Below are 16,920 nucleotides of genomic sequence, written 5' to 3'. Positions count from 1 at the left end.
TTTAGAAGACTGATCATTTTAAAGCTGATGATGGTTTTTCGGATGACTCGTTGTAGAAAATGAGTGAACAGATATGATTTAAGTCTAGAATTTAACGACGGAGAAAGTGATGCAGATCCAAAATTTAGGAACAGCAGATGTGGAAATAAGTGGGTGAGAATGGTTCTAGTTATGACAGCAAGTGAAATTCGTTATCAGTGTGGTGTGGGTGGGTACTTATTAATTGGTTTGCTTTTACTGAACATGTCGGGGAAAAATGAAAGGCAGACCTTAATATTCTTACTTGTACATAATTTGACCTAGCATCAAATGAAGGATGAATAAAGATTTTCAGACCCTTAAAAAAGAGATGTCTGTATTTGCTCTTCAAGAAGAGTAACAGATTTGCAGAGCTTTTCTTTCCTGTAGTGACGCTATTTCATGAAGATAATAATTATGTTGAATGTGCATGACCCCCATGACCAAGTACCAAAATTTAATCATTGACTTACTAGACTTATTGACTATAAACGGAGGTCTTCCTTTCTTCCCATCGTCACCGCCGTCATGTGATTATGTATATCTTGATGAGTATACGTTCAAATGCCTGGACGACGATAATTGTGTAAAACGTGCATCGTCAATGACAAAAGAACCGTTTCCTTCATTTCGATCTTCTTTTGCTGAGGTGTCTTTTCAGACTTAACTGCCGCTGAATAAACGCCAATGATGGGGAGCAGCAAAACTCAAAACATAGATTTTGTGTCGCAAAATTGGTAATTACCGAAGTGGACAGTCATGGACGCGCATTAACATAGGTAAATGGTTTGAGACATACATGTCGTCTACCGTTACTGTCCATGTTTACTCTGAAACAACTGGGAAAAACAAATTAAATTTTACATCAAACCTGCTGAGTACTTGCTTTCTCTTGTAAAGTGCGTCCATTTTCGCTCGTGAAGTTGTTTAAACGGCGATTTCCTAAAATACACTACAATTGCATGCACAGGACATTTTTCTTGATTTAAGAGAGTTTTATCTTCTGCGCATGTAGTTTTTATCCAGGATAGCTGTCGGTGGTTATTATAAGATCAAAGCAGGAAAGCATGCCTAAAATCTTACTGTGATATGAGATAAGACAAACACTATCAATAAGGTTTCTATCAATAAGGCTCAATGATTATAATGTGCTCTGATCCATGAAAGTAATTATTCGATTTCAGACTAATGTATGAATCGATCGAAATGTCAGGGATCAGAGTGTGAAAGGAAAACGTCTAAATCGTTATCAAACAGTCCAAAAGAGACACATTCAGTTTGTAGTTTTGATTGATGCACAGAATTTGGTTGATGCACAGAATTTGGTTGATGCACAGAATGATCAATAATTGGTAACGTAAGCTGCCTCTATGGTGACACCAGGGAGGTGCTAGAGAAGGAGATGCAACTCCTGCTTTCCTTTGAAGTCATGCGCGGCACCGCAGAGAAGTTATGCGCTTCACTACAGGTGGAAACCAGGTGCTTTGACAAAAGAGAGCATCAATAGTCAGGACTAGCGCTCTAACATCTAGAAATACTTGCCCCTACTGCAATTCGCTCTCTCTTTTAATGTGATGGCAACAATGGATTTGTGTACCTTGAATTGGAGCAGCGAATCAAAATGCAGTGTAAAACTGACAATTTTAACAGCAAATACAACGGTTCAAAAGCACGCTGGAACACGCTTCAGTGGAGTACTTTAGTTGAAAGATCAAAATATCCTAGATTAAAAGATAGAAAAACTAACATGCGGAAATGTGCGCATTATAGAAAAATATTAGGTTTTTAAGATTCATTTCATTTCAATTTGCGCATTACGAAGAAACTAGAAGCACGTGTTTATGATATTGAATTCTTTCCTAAACTATTCTAAATCAATCCGAGTATTTCATTTACAATCTTACGTTGGAGTAAAGCTTGTAATTCAACGAAAGTTGAAATGCGTTCTTCGTCTCCGAACTTCATCTTGCAACTAGAGCGGTGGCGAGCATGACTTCAAAGCGTTGTGGAATGCTATAGACATCCAATTGTAACGCCTTGAACCCAAACATGTGTTTGCATGAATTACGAAGAGTTGCCACTCCATGTCTGTAACACCTCTCTGGTGACACCGCAAACTACATAGTTGGGAGAGAAAAAAAAAAACAGAACAATCCCACATATGATATACGCTTTGTTACACACTATTCAGGGACCCCAGCCCCCCCCCCCCCCCCCCCCCCGCCCTCAAGTAAATCTGCCTTATTATTCTTTCAGGACAATAATCGATGTGTGACGATCTGCGCAAAAAAATTGTCGAGCTGTGCATTGAGTTGTTTCTTTCAGAGAAGAATGACTAAATTCTTCTGATACACACTGTCGCTCATTCAGTGAGTGTCACCCTGTTCCCTAAGCTCATTCTGGCAAGGCAGATTCATTTGCATTTTTACTTCTTTTCTTAACCTCACTCTGGCACGGCATACTCATTTGCATTCTCTCTTGTTCAGCCTAGTGCTGTAGTAGTCTCCGCGCTTGGCTAATTTTAACAAAGTCTCAGTCAGGTGTTTTAGCTAGCTGTGCTGGGGCTGTGCACAGTTGATATAGGCATAGGAATGCGGTAATTAAAGTGTTTTTCAGTTGCTAGGTTACTTGGCAGGGTAGGAGATAATTGGTTAAGTTTTTTTGGGTGTGTGCAGTCCTGTGTTTAGGAGAGAGTTATGTGAGGGAAAATCGGTGCACTCCATATTGAACCTTTGAGTTGAGAGGTTGAGCTCTTCATCCTCACAGTGGTGTGACCGGATGTGTGTGGATTCTGGGTGTGAAAAAGCCACGACTTGGATCCCCCCACTAGCAAGTAATTGTCAGACTTGCAACTTCGGGACTCCCTTTTGGCTGCCACAGCACACCAAAGCACATCTCCAAACCCAAGACCACAGAGATTCCGTAAGTTGACATTTTATGTATTTGTTAAGCAGCTGTAATGATATAGAGTGTGATTTGACAGCACAAAAAGGAATAGTTTTAATGCTCAAAAATTTTAGTCACATTGCAGTAGATGTAACAGTTATAATTTCAAACTGTTATGAATTGTGGATAGCGTATGGAAGGCAATTACAACAGTGTTGTTGATAAGTGCTACTACACTTTCTTTTAACGTTTGTTAGTTTTTGTGTACAGAGCTCTGGAAATATGGCCGATGAAATTAATATTTTCAGTTGGTGATGAGACAAAATGATATCAATTGCTCAGTATAAGTATTATCGTATAGTGTTGCATTTGTTTATACGATTGTACTCATAAGGTTTTTTCTGCATGTATCAATTGAATATAATCGGTGTAAACAATAGTTTTTATGCTATTTGACACTTTAAAATGTGTCCGCTTTTTGTGTGAATTGACACTTCAGATTGAGTCCACTTTTTACGCTCGTATTTGGCAAGTGCCTTTCCAAAAAAAGAAAGAAAAACAATTGTTATACAGACACATTAAATGACCGTAAAGTGAATTGTTTATAATTATATAGTGATGGTTAATTGGTTTCCCTTTAATGCAACAGTAATTGTATATGATAATGTTACGAACATTTCCTAGAAAGGATTTTGGTATATTTTTATACAGTCATCCCGTTCCTCGTCTTACTACAAACTTAGCTGGGCTAAGTAAGCTCCATGTCTTCTTCGTAGACGCCGGCCATTGGCCAAGACTGTTAACTCCTCGAACTCCACGCTTTCGGCAAATGGGTCTCGAACGACCTCGTCATTGATTACGACTCGCCGACGAACTCTATCACCACGATTACTCACGCGTGATCTCCCCCATTGCGGAGCTGTACATTTCCGCCCCCCATGTAAAGTCGGTATCATTTTATTGGTGCACCTTAGGGTTTTAGGTCAAGTTAACCAAAATATATTGCAAGACTTTTGAATACTGAAAATGTTGTAAACCAAAATAGTACATTTGACTGTGATTATTGTATTGATAGCATATGTTTTTGAATATTTGAGGGGAAAGGTATATTATATTAAAAATCAAGTTAATTGACTGTTTGAAACTTATCCAAAGTTTGACTGGTTTGATTCTTCGACGTTGTGCCTTCTCTTTTGTATTTAAGTCCATAATTGACAGGGTTTTTTTTTTCGATATTGAACAAACTTCACTAAATTGTTTAGTTGATATTCAATTGGCAAAAATCAAGTGACAGTGAGTATCTTACCAATGTAGCGTGCGCGATACAGTAGTTGCCTATTACATATGACTGATTTTTCCCAATGATTTTAGAGTTAGAACACGAAATAGAGATAGGACGGCAATTTTGTGAGAAACTTTTGAGACTAAATCTGAACAATGGAATAATCCATGGCTGTTTCCTTCGTTAAGGAATAATAGTACCCTCTTGCAATGACCTATTCATCAGGTAACAGAGTATTCAAACACTGTGGCAGGAGCATCTAAAATCTGCATCAAGTCCAGATGATGTGTCATTTTATTTCTATATCACAAATAACTTTTAACACCCCATCGTGAATAGCAGGCTACAAATGACCAGTCAATAGATACATCAGCATTAGAATCGAGGGTAATGTCGTATATAACATATATATTAGGACTTTCTGTGAATATGAGTTAGTCCATACCGTGTTGCCACACATTATGAGCTCTACCGATGTAATCATTTTGCTCTTGCTTACTCGGATCCAAAATTAATCATAACCCTTCACGCGAAGAAAATTCAGTTGGGGTCTTTGAGGTACATTGTTGATCGAACTCGTCTACTCCGCCTGGTCTACTCAGATATCGGTTTGGGCATCTTTCTGTTATACTGGTTGAATTTCTTCATGGTACTTCCTCCTCATAGACATGATCGCGTGCAAAATATATAGTCATTCTGGTTTTTGCTCGTTGATTCTGTTCAACGGAATTCGTTCCTCGTCGTTTTCCGGAGTCACCGAGAGTGCCTGAAGAATCCTTCAACCCCAAAACAAAAATGAAAACAAAGTAACGGAAGATAAAGAGTGAGCATATGATTTAGTGAGCTTATCTATTTAATTATTCATTAATTACAACAAAAAAGAACATAAAATCACGAAAATATAAAAAATGCACAACACATATGTATTGATATGGTATAAAAATATAGTTACATGGATCTAAAATGTAGATGAAGCAAAGGCCAATGACATGTTTACACAAGCAAATATGCAAACAAAAATGTTGTATTCTAACCATTTATCATACATTTTGGAAGCCTTGAATGATAACCACCAACGTGACCTCTAACATTCCACCAACTGGTTTACAACTGTAAAGACGCAACAACTATCCTTTCACATACATTATTATATAATTATCATTATCTGTTACTGAGTATATGTCTTTGAGAAATCGATGTTCATTAGCAGGCTAAATTTCCTAAGTATGATAAGTCTTTGTTTCACTTTGTTTGACATGGAAGTGTTGTGGTTATTCAAGCGTTTATGTGGACCTTCGTCGAGATTTCACTGTACTGAGAAGTGATAAACATGGGACAATTACCGTCCCAGGAACAGGACCTAAACATACTCGACTGTTCACTGTTCAAGGAGGGAACTGAAAACTAAGGGACGAGACGCAAGCAACTTTACACATGAAATAGATTTGCATACTCCTATGGAAAATTGCTTCGAATTACCCATTCAATAAGATTGGAATCACAAGAATTGCTCCAGCGAGGTAAAGGGGTGACCAGAGTCATGCCAATGTTTACGGTATAGGTGTATTGTCCGTCAAAAAACAAAAAGGACAAGCCCATAGATGTTGATAATGCCACGGCTAGCATGGCGAATGCCGCATCTGCAATAAATCAAATCAAATGGATGTAATTCATCAAGAATTAAATCTTTCAAAAGACTGTTAACCCGTTGGTAGTGGAAACAAACAAACGTGTTATCTATCATTGACTCAGTACACTTTGTAATGAGTTGTAGCTGCGCTATAGGTTAACATCAAGTGTTTTTATGTTTAGTATCGTTTACTATCATGATTTTTACAAGACATGAAACAAGCTGTTCCACCACTTATCTATGTTTTCTACCCTGGCAATACTAATTGAATGGGGAAGTGTAGATCCGTTTGTAATGATCATTCGTCTATAAAATGTAACGTATCAAAGTAAGTGATTGGACTGCACTACACAAGATCGCTTTTTAGCAGCCCCTCAATTTCCATTTCCATCAAGTCCTACTGATCACGTGATACTATGTTACAAGTATATACCATCATTTTGACGTTTGTATTACCCATGTATATAGATTGGAAATTAAAATAAAACGGGAATGAATGAATGAATGAATGAAGGAACTAAAGAATGATCGTCGTGTACGGTAAGAATGTATATCAGCGTTATAGGTCATTAACGAAAACTGCACAATAAGAAAGTATTGAGTTTTACGTGCTTTCGGGAAAACTTAAATTCGATATGGTAATGATGTCATCACTTCAACTTAAAACTCAATTTGTTGGCTACATTAAAAAAAACATAACATTTATGGCATTGGTCGATAATCAATAAGCTGCTTCTGTTCATTACGACTCTTTAGAAGAGAATGAAATTACATGTATAATATAGAACTTTAAGATGTAACACATTAGTTGAAACATTCTTTTTCATTTTTGGTCAAGCAAAGAGTTTTAAGAACAGCGATGTGCTGGTTAATGCATACTTACGACACCATGATATCATTACCTACATATGTATCATATCTATGCTTGAGGAAAAATATGGTAATGCGAAAATATATAAGTTTTATTACAGCAATGTCCAATTTTCCACGACCTTTCATTCAATTTCTTAGAGATTTTTCTTGAATTATGGTGCCAAAGTTTTGACATTTTGATCGAATTAATAAGAAAAATCAAATATTTATTTCACTCCGCGTTCCATCTTTTCTCGAAATATAATACTAATGAAACTTTCCTAAAGTTTCGAAAGGTTACTCATGTTTGAGAGTATCCAAATGAGCATTAGACTGACAATTCAATAGAATAAAACCACTGGAACTTACCCCGTTCTTCAGGTGACTGTAGACGTGAGATTGGGTTTTTACAGAGAGGTTCTGGCAAAATGCGCAGGAGACCTAGAGCAGAAGCTAGAAAATGGAGGTAATTAGTGCAGCCTATAATGATATATTTTGACCCTCCTTGAAACTTTCAAATCTTAATAAACCATAGGACGTTTAAAATTTAGTGGAACAGTTAATATGAAAGCAATTGTCCGACACCTTTACAAAGACCTATCAGAAATTTCTCAAATGGAAATTTTAGATGTATAAGAAGAATTGAGATTGCATTGTCAGCAATTGTCATCGACGAAGCTTTGAAAGGTATTGATTACACAGTACAACACTGGTAATCTTCCAAATAAAAAAACCGGCAGGATACACTTGAATAGAAAACGTTGATATCATCGCCAATCGGCAAGACAACAGTGATGAAATCATGAGTCACCTTTTTAAAGATTCGTTTGTTTCATATCATACCATGATAGCAGTTTTGTATATCTAATGTTATTCTCAACTTCAAACTGTTTTCGATACCTGTACTCTAGTGCATGTAGGTTTTCGTCGTGCGCCCGGGAGCTTGACGCGAACGCTGGAGAGGCTCATAAGTTCATAGAATTGTGTGCATTTACATCGTTCTCCCGGGCACAAGGCGTTTTATTTGGATGTAAATGTTGGTAGGCCTATGCTTCCCTTCAGGCCAAACGTGAAGATTTGATTGTAAAAAATAATCGAATAAACTATTTGTCTCATTGTAAATACAATAGTACCTACCAATGAAGGCAAGCTGGATAGTATTGACTGCCAGGGCACAGGTGATCAGCTGGGCGATAAACGAGATGAATCCGAAATGTATCAACCAGTTCTCGGAGAAACACTTCAGGAGCGGTTTGGTAACTATAGTTGCAACTGGAATGTGAATATCCGTTCTTTGAAATGCTGTGTTTTAATGTTCGTATTTTGACATCGATATACATGTATAATCTATTTACATAGCATAACGATCATCTCATACTTAACGTTTCGTAAACTTGTGACAAACGATGTAAAGTCATTTAATGTAGCGCATTTGAAAATCTCTTTATACGGAAAATAGGTTTCATGTGCGATCTCTTACTCGTAGGCCTTCAGCCTACGAGCACATGAAAAGGCAAGCGCGTCTGGGAACGTATGTCACATTCAGATGTAACTTATGACTTACCGTCCCACAAGATGTGAAGAGGGAATTTCACTGCTGCGGACGGAAAGCCTTATCAAAATGCTTAAAGTATAACACGTGTAGTCTTTTTTTCGTTACACCTCATTTTGAAATAATGATAGCTCTGTCATCATCACGGTTCCACGACTCTGAAAACACACATAAATCCAGACATTTACCGGATCCATCATTCGACCAATTATAAAAAGAAAAAGGAATAGAAAGAAAAAATAACGAAGCAGGTTTGAAATTGAGTCCGTGTAATATGCAAATTTTGTATGCATACGTAAGTAAACATCCAATAATAACCACACGTTTACCCGCATATTTTGACAGTTTAACAGTTCGACAGTTGACAGTTGTGTATAGGGCATGCCCATTTCCTATAATTGGTCCACGTAAAAATTTAAATCATGGTGCTGAAATGAACCAATTTTTGTGAATATGGGCCCTTGCGTTTAAGCTATCGTTTTTAAGTCAGAGAGAATCACTAACTTTTCCTGTGCCGCTTTGTGAATTCATTAAAATAATTTATCTTCTTGATCCGTGCGCTTTAAGTGTTCACTTTTTTAGGGCTCATTGTTTCTCATGAGTGTCCGTGTAAGAAAAAAAAAAACACTAACCACGCAATTAGCGTGTATTGCCTGCGAAAGAAAAAAACAAAAGACTTAGACATCATCACCTGAGTGTAATTATGTTAATATTCTGTGATGCCAGCAAGCGAAAGCAACCCCCCGAAAAAAATAATAACAATACAGCCAACACGAATGTAATAGAGTTGTAGGGCAGTTGGTGGGTTTTATGTGTGAGAGTGTTTTCGTTACCAGATTTCGCATAAATGCAATTGATGCTTTTGGGCATATTGAAACACAAACCTCTAACGCAAGTTATTGAGTCTCGCCTGAAAACGTAGCACAAAATAATTCATGCAGCCCTTTATCGAACCAAAAACAGTGTAATGTAATGAATTCATTCATTTTGTTTCTTTACCTGCAGCAGGAATCAGAGCAACACTGGCATTAAAGAATCCCACAAACGTGGCTGTCCAGCAGAAAGGTTTTCCTAGGCCATAGATTACGACGACGTCGAAGATACCCTCACTCACAAAACGATGAAGGCAAAGGATGACGATCAAAATGATGACCTGTGTTCTCTTGCTTTTCTCGAAGCGTGTGTAAAACCCAGCCAGACTATGAAAAGATTTCTTTAGAATAGTACCCGCTGAGAAAGACTCACACTTAGGTACTGTTTCCAAGACTAATCTAGGGAAACTTGTGTAGACAAGGTTGACGGCAGCCATTATTGCTGGGAAAGCAAAGCTGAAGGTAAAGTTATTGGAATAACCAAGGATCAAACCTCCTAGCGTTTGACCAAATCCCCATCCCACCTCACTCATAAGTGACAGAACGATCATCCTCTGTGTTCTAGACGTACCCTCGGAAGAATCGGTAATATAAGCTGCGGACACCGCTCCGACAGTATCTACATCCCCACACAATCCAAGCACAATGGCGGCAAGGAGAGTTAAGTACAGGGGCAGATCAAACAATGCTACCAAGAAAAAGATGCCAGAAGCAATGAGGTGGCATACCGCACCTATGATGAGGATCGGCTTTCGACCGATGAAGCTTGAGGCGGCGATGAGGAATGGTGCTGTTGATATTGGCGGAAAAGTGGGGAGGGCTGCCAGCCACATACTCCAAAAGGACGTCTCGGATTGTATACTTCTCTCGAGGGGATCAGAGATGTTCCCATCATAACAATATGAGCCGTTTAGGTTGTAATTGATTGAGTAATTATAATTTTGTGTCAGCCTTTCTTTCACGTAGATCGTCCTGAGGGTGGTGAGAGCTCCTTGGATAGCCATTATCAAAAAGTTGATTGGCTCTGTTGCTATGAAGCGCGCCTCGCTGATGTATTCTACTGAGTCTCCCATCTTACAGTGTCGTTGCAGAGTAAATCACCGACTATTCTGTGGGTGACAGAAGAAGTGAAGAATCAAAAACTTTTTTTTTTCCAGGCTCCGTCACGAAATGTTGCTGAAGGCATTATGTTTCCGGGTTGTCCAAAAATGTGCAAAATGAACACCAGTGGTTAGAAAGCATTATTGACCAATCATTATTTATTGAAATACTTCACAGCAACATAACAGCAACATAGTATATAACAACTGAAATAATACATAAGTCTTAAAAATCTGAATTTTCCCATAAAGGGATAAATAGATACAAACTCTATATTTCTAAATTGTTGCACTTCCGGTATGGATGCAGTTGGTGCAGTTTGGGTGCACATATGTTTTATCATAGTTGATAAAGACAAGAAAATCGTTAAATCATCTAGAAACTTTGCAAGATAAGAAAAAACATTGATCTTGACACAAACACGGCAAAATCATCACCAAACATAGAACGCTTTTTTGCCCCCTGTGCACTAAACTTTATTCCCACTATTTTTGGGTTATATCTGATATGGAGTGCAAGTGTCTCTGTACCTAAAAATGAACACAGAGTGACAGAGGATCGTCTTGGCGGACGCTCCTCCCAATCCTGATATATCCAGTTGACGTATTATTATTCAGAACACAACTTTCTATGTCATTAAAAAGCATACGCACAAATCTACAATATTGTTCTCCAAAATCAAAGATTCAACACTTCAAATAAATAATGATTATTGAAAGAATCACAGGCTTTAAAAAAATGAAGGATCCGTGTGAAAATACCGCTTCCCTTCCCAATGTTTTGTCAATTCAGTGACACTGTCTTCAAGACTATACGTCTCCTTCCAAAAAACAAAAACCAAACAAACAAACAAACAGACAAACTGCCTGTTTATCTTTACACAATGAAAACACTTTAATTCTTTTAAAATAAGACCAAAAACCTTTATAGTATTCAAAGATATAAAAGTAAGCTTTGTGTTCTTAAGAAAACATTGCATATTGACATATTATAATCACTTTCACAAACTTATTAAAGGCCCCGTCACACCTTTCCGGGCAAGTCTTGTGGGCTTGTTACGTGTAGGGATTTTCCAGCACGCAGGATAATTTTCTGTGGACAGACAAGGAGTTGGGCCACTTTCGTCTTGCCTGCTGAACACGTGCTACTTGCGTTCTACTGGAATAAGTTCTAGTTACTGACGACGTACGGTCACTTCGAAGTACCTGCGTTACAACTGCATGTTACCTGCGTGGGAATTGCCTGCGAGATGCGGCCCCTATGAGCCCCCTACTGGTTTTCTGCGTGGACCTCTGCGGGCAATCCCCGAGTCTCACCCGGAACAGGTTTTGACAATGCATGCTCACACCTTTCCGGTCAAGCATTGCGTGTGACTTGCGGGAGACAATTTTTGCTACCCGGAGGTCCCCTCATATGGCACGCACCCGACAGTACCTCTAGCACGTTTCTTGCCCGTAGTTGCCATAAAGTGCGCACGCAAGTCCGATTTACGGGCAGCTAAGTTATGAGCATGTTCAAAACTTGTTCCGGGTGAGTCGCGGGGATTGCCAGCAGAGGTCAACGCAGAACATCAGTAGGAGGCCCGTATCTGTGCCTATTTGCAAGGAATGATGTCGATACTGTCAACATACGTGTACCTGGTCAGTTCTGCTGACGTGGGGCGAGATATTCGAGTAAATTGCGTGCATGCTGAGGGTCAGTTACTGCCTTTCTACTGGGTAGTTGAGAGTCGGCTGCGGCCAAGATAATGACATTCTGTGGGACCTCTGCCATTGAAGTCGGATTGATTCCTTCGCATCAGCCCTCGCGTGTGACGGGGCCTTAAGGCCGTGTCACACCATTCCGGGCAAGCTACGCGGGCTTGTGGCGAGGAAGTAGTTTCCAGCACGTAGAAGATTTTCAGCGGCGAACAAGAATGTTTGCAATTTTCATTCATGCCTTGTCATACCGTGCGGGGGAACTTCTGCGGCTTGACTTGCGGGGAAACAAATTTACTCCCCGGAGCTCTCCGCAGTTGGTCCGCACCTGACAGTATCTAGCGCGTAGTTGCCCGGAGGTGCTCACGCAAGTCCGATTTAACCACAGCCAAGTTTTGAGCATGACCAAAACTTTTTCCGGGTGAGTCGCGGGAATGCCCGTAGAGGTCCACGCAGAACGCCAGTATATAGGAGACCCTTAGCGGCAGTACTTCCCAGGCAATTCCCACGCAGGTACTTCGCAGTCCCGTATGCAGCCAAGATAATGAAATTCTGTGAGATTTCAGCCATTCCATTAGAGGAATTTCTTCACTGAATTGTCAGCCCCCACGCGACTGGTACAAAGGTCACACAGTATACTCGCAAGTATAACGCGTCCAGCAAGTAAGACACTTGCGCTGACTCGCACAAATCCATAGTAGCTTGCCAGGAAAGGTGTGACAGGGCCTAAACACGGTTGCGGGTGAAAAAATATGCGTGCGCATCTCCGGGCGACTACTTGTGAGATACATGCTAGGTACTGTCATGTGCGGATCATCTACGGGGACCTCCGGGTAGTCAAAATTGTTCTTTGCAAGTCGCACGCAAGGCTGGTGTGACACGGCCTTAAAACTTGCATGGCTGCAGGTAAATAGGACTTGGGTGCGCAACTCCGGGCGACTACGGTCGAGATAAGTGCTAGGTATACTGTAATGTGTAAGCCATCTGCGAGGACCTCCGGGCAGAAAAAAATTGTTCTTCGCACGTCACACGCAAAGCTTGCCAAGAAAGGTGTTGCAGGGCCTTAATATAATCAAGAATCAGCACAAAGGAATAAAGACCATGTTTGTGATGCCCCTTTTCATCACAAGTTTAACTTGTATATGTATGGTAATAATAACAACCGCAGGAAAAGAGTTCGCGATATCTTATTCCGAGAGATAACAAATAACCAGTTTTTCATAGTACCATACCCCAGTGTGCTTCGATACTGATGCGCCAACGACATCGGGGGAAAGCAGCGCCTCGCTCGTACCAGCTAATCTAAAAAAATAAAAAATAAAACTAGAAATGTCGCTATGGCGACTGGTATGCCTCCGCCATAATGCATGATTCTCCTAATAGGTCTAGATAGTTCATGTGGACAATGTGTGATTACATTTTCACAAAACTGGCAAAATATTGAAATGACAAGTTTGTCACAAATGTGTTGAATGTTCACCTTGCTTGACCTTGGTTTAATTGGATGAATAGGAGAGCATGTATTTGGGGATTTAAGGACTTTAACTTGACTCTGACCCATTCATACATTTAATGCAATGAGTAATTTTCATGGTACCGGTATGGAGAAAAAGTGCAATTTCTGTACTGAATAGTATTTGTTACCATGTTCATCTGGCCTTTGACCCTAAAATTCATAAGATAATCACTTTCAGGAAGAACATGCATAGATATGCAGTAAGTTTCACGATAAATTGAGCCACTTCCGAGATATGGAGGGAAAAGTTAGTTCAGCACTTTCACTTGATCTTTGACCTTTTGACCTTTGAGGCAATAAAAAAAGAAAAAGAAAAAAAAAAACTCTCCAGAGAATTTCTATTAGGTTACACATGCATACACCAAGTGTAAAAAAAGAATACTAATCTTGCTGGCATTGCATGAACATGAGGGAAATAGTAAAATTTTGAAGTGTTGCACTTGACCTTTGACCCCTGACCTTTGACCCCATGAACCCTACATTCTCTAGATAATCACTGCCAGTCAGTACATGTATATACTATGTTCCATGAAGATACCTTGAACAATTTTCCAATTTACAGAGAAAAAAAAGAAGTTTTAATACTTTTACTCGACCTTTTGACCTTTGACCTTTGACCTCATGACCCAAACTTTCACCAAAGAATCTAAATTGGGTAATACATGTATACACTAAGTTTCAAGAAAATATCTTCAGGCATTGCATAGATATGGTGGAAATAGTGAAATTTTATGTATTTGACCTTGACCTTTTGACCTTTGACCTTGAGCACGTGCACCCAAAAGTTGATAGGCACAACTTCACCCCCTAATACACATACATGCCAAGTTTCATTAGGATACCTCAACAGCTTTTGATAGTTACCTTGTCCACAAAATTCATTACGGACGGACGGAAAGACGGACGGACGGACGGACGGACGGACGGACGGAAGGACGGACGGACGGACAACTCGAAAACATAATGCCTCCGGCACCACTTCGTGGCGGAGGCATAAAAATGGAATTACGCCCGGCAAACAAACAATAAGCTTCTCATCTTGGAGTGGTCTGTAATAACCTTCCACCACCAGGCGCCGAGGAGAGGACGAAGGGGAGCATACATGTTGGCATAGTACACACAAAATACAATGTACACAAAAAATACGAACATCACTTTTCTAAGTGCAATGAGCCGTTGGAAAAAAAAAGGTTACTTACTGTGATACCGAATAAACAGAGAAGTGGACATGAACGTAAGTCCTATCTAAAGAAAAAGAAGTCCTGAAGCTTGTAGACAAACGTTTGCAAATTCCGAAGAAGAAACTCTTAACGAAGCAAACGAAAATTAATTCACACACATTCATCACCTACTCTAAAGCCAGGTTGCGATAACAACCTTATTCTTCCAGATTTCCTGGAGCACGCACACACACACACACACAAGCACACACAAACCACGTTAGTTAAAAACAGTCGAACTAACTTGATGCTTTCTTAACTTTATTACTACCCACCTCCCCCCCCCCCCAAAAAAAAAAAAAAAAAAAAAAAAATAAGGCTTCGCCTCGTCGGACGAAACGCTCGAAGAAAAATATACCGTTCCTTCCCAATCTGCAACAAGAAACTACATGTACAGTTGCACAATATTATTTTTTAGATAACGGAAATCTTAAAGACCTAACTCACTATTTCGCGTGTACTAGTGTCAAGAACATTGAAAATCATTCGAAAAGAAAAATCACCCGCTTTTAACAATTATATCCATTCCAATACCGAACGTTTAGTACAGCAAAGAGCAAAAATACTTATCATGCGTGCAAACCAAGGGAAGCATAGTCCTCTTCACTCGTATATCAGAAGTGTTGTATACCTTCAAACACACAGAGAGTGCTTTCTGTGTACGCCATAGCATGAAATTAAGCATACCAGGTGTGTCTTCACAAATGATAATTCAGGCCATATGCCATCACAAATCACCATATTGTCACATTTCAATCAACAACACGCAATTTATATATATATATATATATACACACACACGTAGGATATGAGGCTTCTACTGTACGTACTACCCTTCAAAACACAATCCTGTACCCTGTACCAATGTGAATTCACTGCGAAACACTTAAAGAATAACTGCAAATTGCTGTCTATATGCCTTTTTTCCTGGCACTTCATTGTTACCCGTCAAGTAGGTTTTAACATGCACAACACTTCGTGTCACGCCAACCTCTTATAAACATTTTGCTAGATTGAAGAAAAAAAAAATCATTAAAAGATTCAGTCATGTCAGCGGGTGCATTGCTGGAGGCGTTAGCTCGTCGTATTTCTGAAATATTAGAATAATGATTTGCACCAGTCGCGTGGGGGCTGACAACTCAGTGAAGGAATTCCTCTGAAGGAATGGCAAAAGTCCCACGGAATGTCATTATCTTGGCTGCATACGGGGACTGCGAAATACCTGCGTGGGAGTTGCCTGCGAAGTGCTGCTGCTAAGGGCCTCCTACTGGCGTTCTGCGTGGACCTTCCGGGCATCCCCGCAACTCACCCGGAAAAAGTTTTGGTCATGCTCAAAACTTGGCTGCGATTAAATCGGACTTGCGTGAGCATCTCCGGGCAACTACAGGCGAGATACGCGCTAGATACTGTCAGGTGTGGACTAACTGCGGAGAGTTTGTTTCCCCGCAAGTCAAGCCGCAAAACTTCTCCAGATACGGTATGACAAGGCCTTGAGCATGCTCAAAACATGTTCCGAGTGAGTTGTGGGGGTTCGCTGGCAGGGGTACACGCAGAACACCTTGCAGTAGGAGACCCTTATACCGGCAGCACCTTGCAGACCTAGGCAACTCCAACGCAGGTACTTCTCAGTACCCATAAGTCGCTCGTAACAGAAAACGGATCGGTTTCAAAGCTCTCACGCAGGTCACACGGATGCACGCAAGTAGAAGCTAAGTAGCACGCGTCTAGTAGGTAAGAAACAAGTGCAAACATTATTGTTCGCCCGCGGAAAATCTTCTACGTGCTGGAAACTACCTCCTCGCCACCTAAGCCCGCGTAGCTTGCCCGAAAAGGTGTGACACGGCCTTAAGGTGCGTTCATAGGATTCTTATTATTTTACAAGTGTTTTTGATAAAATTTTCGGATTCGGTTATCTGATTCACATAAAACTTTTTTCTGCAGTATAGTTTAATAAAAAACATGTATTTTGTTATTTTTTACAATACACATACATTTGCATTGCTCTTTCAGTGGGATTACAACAACAAGAGTTTCTCTTTGTATCACGGTCGGCGCCACTGTTTTAAAGGGGGGGGGGGTGCATTTTATTTTATTATAGTTTCATCAGCTAACAAGAAGGAAAATAAAAAGTGGCCTTCAGCGCAACTTTCTAACATCCAGGTTTGTTCAGCTGACAAGCCAATATAAAGGCCTTACCCGCGTTCCAACTTTAAAGTTGTGGTGGAACTTCCGGGGGTTATAAGAAAAAAAAAGTGTGTGTGTGTCGGAGGGGGCGGCGGGGGGGGGGGGGGGGT

At 40.0% G+C, this 16,920-nt stretch overlaps 1 protein-coding gene across 1 annotated transcript; it reads right to left on the bottom strand.

Annotated features, from left to right (window-relative positions):
* Positions 1–7,045: 7,045 nt before the first annotated feature.
* Positions 7,046–10,165, bottom strand: LOC139724893 (lysosomal proton-coupled steroid conjugate and bile acid symporter SLC46A3-like). The gene is made up of 3 exons (XM_071636016.1): positions 9,220–10,165; positions 7,806–7,940; positions 7,046–7,053 (listed from the first exon to the last, which is right to left on the bottom strand). Exons 1-3 carry the CDS (start codon positions 10,163–10,165, stop codon positions 7,046–7,048), a joined length of 1,089 nt encoding a protein of 362 aa, XP_071492117.1.
* Positions 10,166–16,920: the final 6,755 nt, after the last annotated feature.

This window comes from Diadema antillarum, unplaced genomic scaffold, assembly GCF_040938485.1.
Source record: "Diadema antillarum isolate AM-2024a unplaced genomic scaffold, OU_Dant_1.0 seq00000002_RagTag, whole genome shotgun sequence".
Classification (NCBI taxonomy): Eukaryota; Metazoa; Echinodermata; class Echinoidea; order Diadematoida; family Diadematidae; genus Diadema; species Diadema antillarum.
This window is presented reverse-complemented; position numbering and strand designations above follow the sequence as displayed.

What these genes read in the sequence shown, in the direction of transcription:
- LOC139724893 (XM_071636016.1), bottom strand. Translation starts at nt 10,165, where the DNA reads ATGGGAGACTCAGTAGAATACATCAGCGAGGCGCGCTTCATAGCAACA. An exon ending in TGCTCTGATTCCTGCTGCAG is followed by an intron (nt 7,941 to 9,219) that starts GTAAAGAAACAA and finishes TTCACATTCCAG; the next exon opens with TTGCAACTATAGTTACCAAA.